Source organism: Cornus florida, unplaced genomic scaffold, assembly GCF_030987335.1.
Source record: "Cornus florida cultivar Cherokee Brave unplaced genomic scaffold, ASM3098733v1 CherokeeBrave_3.0.0_Hap2_Chr01, whole genome shotgun sequence".
Taxonomy (NCBI): Eukaryota; Viridiplantae; Streptophyta; class Magnoliopsida; order Cornales; family Cornaceae; genus Cornus; species Cornus florida.
In genome coordinates, this window is record NW_026775571.1 from 122155608 (window position 1) to 122160684 (window position 5077).

At 37.7% G+C, this 5077-nt stretch overlaps 1 protein-coding gene across 2 annotated transcripts; it reads left to right on the forward strand.

The window, feature by feature from the left end:
• Positions 1-1243: 1243 nt before the first annotated feature.
• LOC132268913 (galactan beta-1,4-galactosyltransferase GALS3) lies at positions 1244-4340 on the forward strand. Of its 2 annotated transcripts, XM_059769839.1 has the most exons (3): positions 1244-2624; positions 3526-3874; positions 4109-4340. In XM_059769839.1, exons 1-2 carry the CDS (start codon positions 1459-1461, stop codon positions 3854-3856), a joined length of 1497 nt encoding a protein of 498 aa, XP_059625822.1. In that variant the 5' UTR covers positions 1244-1458; the 3' UTR covers positions 3857-3874; positions 4109-4340. The 2 variants fall into 2 exon arrangements, with proteins under 2 accessions (XP_059625822.1, XP_059625814.1); XM_059769831.1 differs by lacking the exon at positions 4109-4340 and having other exon boundaries at positions 3526-4092.
• The last annotated feature ends 737 nt before the right edge of the window (positions 4341-5077 follow it).

Below are 5077 nucleotides of genomic sequence, written 5' to 3' on the forward strand. Positions count from 1 at the left end.
GGCGCGCCCGTGACCTCTTGCACTTCTGTGTCCTGACACGCGACGCGTATTAGGACATATAAATCTTTATGCTCCTGTGCCTCGGATTGGACTTGGGAATTGATTATTTGTCCTTTTAAATAAAAAAAATAAAATTAAAAAGGATGTTTGATGTTCAGAGATGGTGGTAAAGTGAAAAAATGATCAAAATCCTCGTAAATGAACCCCACAAGGAGAGGTAGGGTTGTTTACCTCTAACCCTCTCCAGAGACGCTATAAAAAATGCGAAGTGGGAGCATATAACACATAGTTACAATAGGTGATTTGTCATACATATATACATATATATATATATATATATATAATTACAAGAGGTGATTTGTCACACACACCCACATATATATGTGTATATATATAGTATCGGAATTAGTTTCAATTCTTAATCCAACGTCAAGCAAAACATTTCATTTGAAATCCTTTCGGGTGAGCCACCCTGCTAGGTAAGGTGACCCGACCATAACGCGGGTGGGTATGAAGTACTACCTAATAATTTAAGTATTTGAATAAATGAACAAACGTTTACTTGTTACACAACTATGATGTATACTAAAAAAATAAAAATAATTTTCATTTTAATAAAAATTAATTATAGTTACTAACTAATTAATTTTTAACTAATTCATTATAAGTTCAAAATTTCATTAGAATATTACCTTTTTTTAGAAAAAAAAAAAACTAAATACTACTTATGTTAGAAGGGTAATATTATGCTTGGAAGTACTTTAAATATGATATAAAAAGAAAGTTAACATTTTAAACTAAATATTCTTTATTGCACCGATTTGCTACCAAAAGTTTTTGATTGATTATTTACATACATATGGAGAGTTTTATTCCATTTTATTTATTTACAGTATAGATGAACTAATTAAAAAAAATTAGTATAATAATTTAGTGCAACAAATCAATACAAATATTATTTTTTAAAATTTTAACCTAAACTTTATCTCTAATTCTAAATTTAAGACACCTACCAAATATAACATTTTCCAAATATAAATTATAAGATAGTTGTGCTAAAAAAAAAAAAAAAAAAAAAAAAAATTAGATACTCCGGTAGTTGATTAGAGTACCCCCATTCCCCGAGGAAGTATGAAGCTCACACTCACACGCCTTCTTTTTTTTATCCAATAAAACAATTACTTAATGTTTTACAATAAATTGCATGACAACAGATCTATCATATGTATCCCACTCATCTTTTTAAGAAAAAAAAAAAAAAAAAATGATAAAAAGGAAAACTTTTAGATTATTAACTGCGAAAAAAGCTGATGAGACACCAAGAAGAATACAAAAGAGAGAGAGAATTTGTTCTCACTTCTCGCTCTGCTGCACCTCTGGTCCGGCTGTGCGTGCTTCTGTTCCTCAACTTTATAGCTTTTAATCGTGGTGGTTCTCTCTCGTCTCTAATCAAGTTCAATGGCAAAAGAAAAAGAGAGGAACACGTTTGTAGGGGTTGCTTGGAACTGTGCTGCAGAGCTCAAATTCCTGATAACAGCTTTTCTCTTCCTCTGTTCCTTGGCCACTGTTGTTCAGTTCCTTCCCTCTCGTTTCTCTCTCTCAGCCTCCGATCTCCACGATTGTCTCTCGCGACCCTCTACACCCGCCAACAAGGCGGCGGCCATTGATGTGGATGCGGTGGTGGTGGGGACAGCCTCACCGCCCATTCCTGATCCCGTCCAACGATTTGATGATCAGGTCCTCGATGGAGGCATCATCAAGCGGGCCTTCAACCCCTACGGAGCGGCCGCATACAACTTCATCCTGATGAGCGCTTACAGAGGCGGACTCAACACCTTCGCCGTCGTCGGCTTAGCTTCCAAGCCTCTCCACGTCTTCGGCAGGCCAACGTACCAATGCGAGTGGGTACCCCATCTCGGCAGCACCCAAGGGTCAAGTACCACCACCGTCGGTCGCAAGATCCTTCCAGATTGGGGTTACGGCCGCGTTTACACCGTCGTCGTGGTGAATTGCACCTTCCCAGATGCCGTCGGCCATGACGGTTCAGGCGGACAATTAGTCCTTCACGCATCCACCAACGGCGGCGGAGATCGGGAATTCAATCTGACGGACAGGATCGAAGCTCTGACGGAAGCACCCGGAAGCTTAAACGCTTCGTACTACACATCACCACCAAAATATGATTTCTTGTATTGCGGGTCGCCGTTGTACGGGAACTTGAGTCCCCAGAGGGTGAGGGAGTGGTTGGCGTACCACGTGAGGCTGTTCGGCGAGAAGTCACATTTCGTGATACACGACGCAGGGGGAGTGCATTCAGGGGTGATGGAGGTGTTGAGGCCATGGATGGAAAAGGGTTACGTGACCTTGCACGACATCAGAGACCAAGAACGCTTCGATGGCTACTACCACAATCAGTTCCTTGCGGTGAATGACTGTCTGCATCGTTACCGATTCATGGCTAAATGGATGTTTTTCTTCGACCTTGATGAGTATATTTTTGTTCCCCCCAAAAATACTATCAGATCGGTTCTAGATTCGCTCATGGACTATACCCAGTTCACCATGGAACAGATGACCATGTCTAACAGGCTCTGCCTCTCCGAAGATGCCGGTAAAACTTTCAGGTATTATTATTATTTTTTTTTAGAAATGGAGTTTTTTTAGTGTCTAATTTTGCAATATTAATCCAACAATTGAGAAATTTGTCATAATAACTGTTAAATTTGGCTAAGATTGAGATTTATTTATTTATTAGGCATATATAGGGAAAATTTAACATCTGTAAAATTCATTGTCACTGATAGAATAGTTTTTTTTTTTAACATGTTGATTTTCCAGATATCTCGGCTTGCCAAAACTTTGTGGAAACAAATAATTGCTTTCATCTTCTATGTTCCACATTTTAGTTGTATTATAGAGTGAATTAGGGCGTCTAAGTGAAGAAGGCCTATATACTGTTTAGGTTGAAATTGACCCATAGCAACTCCTGCTGCCGAGCGAATTATGAGTTGTTAATATAATTAACTCGCCCTCATGGGTATGGGTAGTTTCCAGGCGGCGTTGCATTCATGTACGCACAGTGTGATAGGATCTATCTAAATGTAGTAGAATCCACAATGCTGCTGTGTCAATTTAGATGATTCTTTAATTTTTATGTGGACCACTGGAAGTGGGTGGGTTAGAACTTGTTACCAAGTGAATTTATTAATATGTGAGGTGTTTTAATTTTACTTTTTCCATTGTACTTCTGTGATTCATCGTGGTTCAACTATTGTAGTGAGGAATTCGAATTGCTCATTGAATTGTCATGAGCCACTTCAAGCATTATTCGTAATCTTTCCAGCCAGTTATCTTTCCACTTCAAGCATCATTGACTGGCTGCTCATCCAGTTTATCTAGCTCTTTGGTAGCCAGGCAATTTGTTGAATGTGGAATTATTTAACTGCATAGCGCCAATTGATTTTAGCAATTCACTAGGTTCTTGGTAATGGGTGTTGGTTACATATTATAGTGATGTTATTGCAGGAAATGGGGATTTGAGAAGCTAGTGTACAGGGATGTAAAGAGAGGAATCAGGAGGGACCGTAAGTATGCAGTGCAACCACGGAATGTGTTTGCAACAGGGGTGCACTTGTCACAGAACATATTGGGCAAGACAACACATAAGACAGATGGACGCATAAAGTACTTCCATTATCATGGGACCCTAGCTGAACGGCGTGAACCGTGCCAGCAGCTAGTCAATACAACAGATATCACCGTCGAAGGAATCCCTTATGTCATGGACACCACAATGCGGGTTGCTGCTGGATCTGTGAAGAGATTTGAACTTAAAATGATTGGGTCGAGATTGTAAACAACGCGGCAACGACAGGTTAATTATTTTGTTTTTCCTTTCATTTTTTTTTCAAGTTTTTAATCCACAGTCAGTAGTGGGAATTTTTCATTGTTTTTTGTTGTTGTTTTTTTGGATGTATAATAGATATAGATATAGATATAGATAGACACAGGTGGTATATGAGGTTTGTATAAAAGAAGTTACAGATTGTATTCATTGAATTATTCTCTTGTTTTAATGGTTGATTCATTTTATTTTTGTCGGTGTTAGGGACCACTGATTGCACCATTCAGAGGAACAGGGGTGGTTGATACCTGGGGAGGGCGGTGGTTGCATTCTCCTTTGTTATAGTTTTATTCCTTAATTTTAATGATTGATTGGTTCTCATTTTTTTAATTAATTCATTAATGACTCTCACCAAACAAAGTAGGTACTGAGGAAAGGTTATATATGTAATTTTACACTTCTACATCAATTATTAGTACTGTTATATTTTGAAAAAGTGACAGCCTGTTGCCTTTTTTGACAAGTTAAACATGGCAAGGGTCCTTGCTAATGTCAAGTCTCTTAACGAATGTCATGTGGTTGACGGATTATAAAAGAAAGGGAAGAAACAGAAGATATAAGACAGAAGAACCCTTGGTCATGGGTCTTGTTTCTGTTAATTTTTGTAATGGTTTAGGTGTTCCCTTAGAGTTGTACATTCACTGGGCTGACTGGTTGTTGGGCTGCTTGGGTCAATGGCCTTGAAAATTTGTTCATATATATATGTATATTTATTTATACATATATAGTGTAAACTACTATTATTGGGAAAATAAGCGAAAACAACAATGAATGTAAAAATAACATTTTTCTGTCTTCCTGTGATTAAAATAGGATGTCTGTTTCAATCAACTAAGCTGAAGCAAAATAAATAATAATAATCATCCACAAAGTAACACCAAGATATACGTGAAAAAAAAAATCGCTAAGGAAAAAAATAAGAAATCACAAGGATTGAAGTCTGATTTCAACTTTCACTATGCAATAATAATGGGGTACAAAAGTTTACTTTCACTATTACATAAGATTGTTACAAACAAGGCTCCAGGTTTGATGGTTCAAATTATGACTCATGGAAAACTAGGATGGAGGCATTTTTAATGTCACAATCTTATGAGGTTTGGCAAGCTACTACAATTGGTTTCACCATCACTGATGTAGTTGAACCTACAACAAGCTGATCAAAGTAGCTTT

What these genes read in the sequence shown, in the direction of transcription:
- LOC132268913 (XM_059769839.1), top strand. Translation starts at nt 1,459, where the DNA reads ATGGCAAAAGAAAAAGAGAGGAACACGTTTGTAGGGGTTGCTTGGAAC. An exon ending in GATGCCGGTAAAACTTTCAG is followed by an intron (nt 2,625 to 3,525) that starts GTATTATTATTA and finishes ATGTTATTGCAG; the next exon opens with GAAATGGGGATTTGAGAAGC.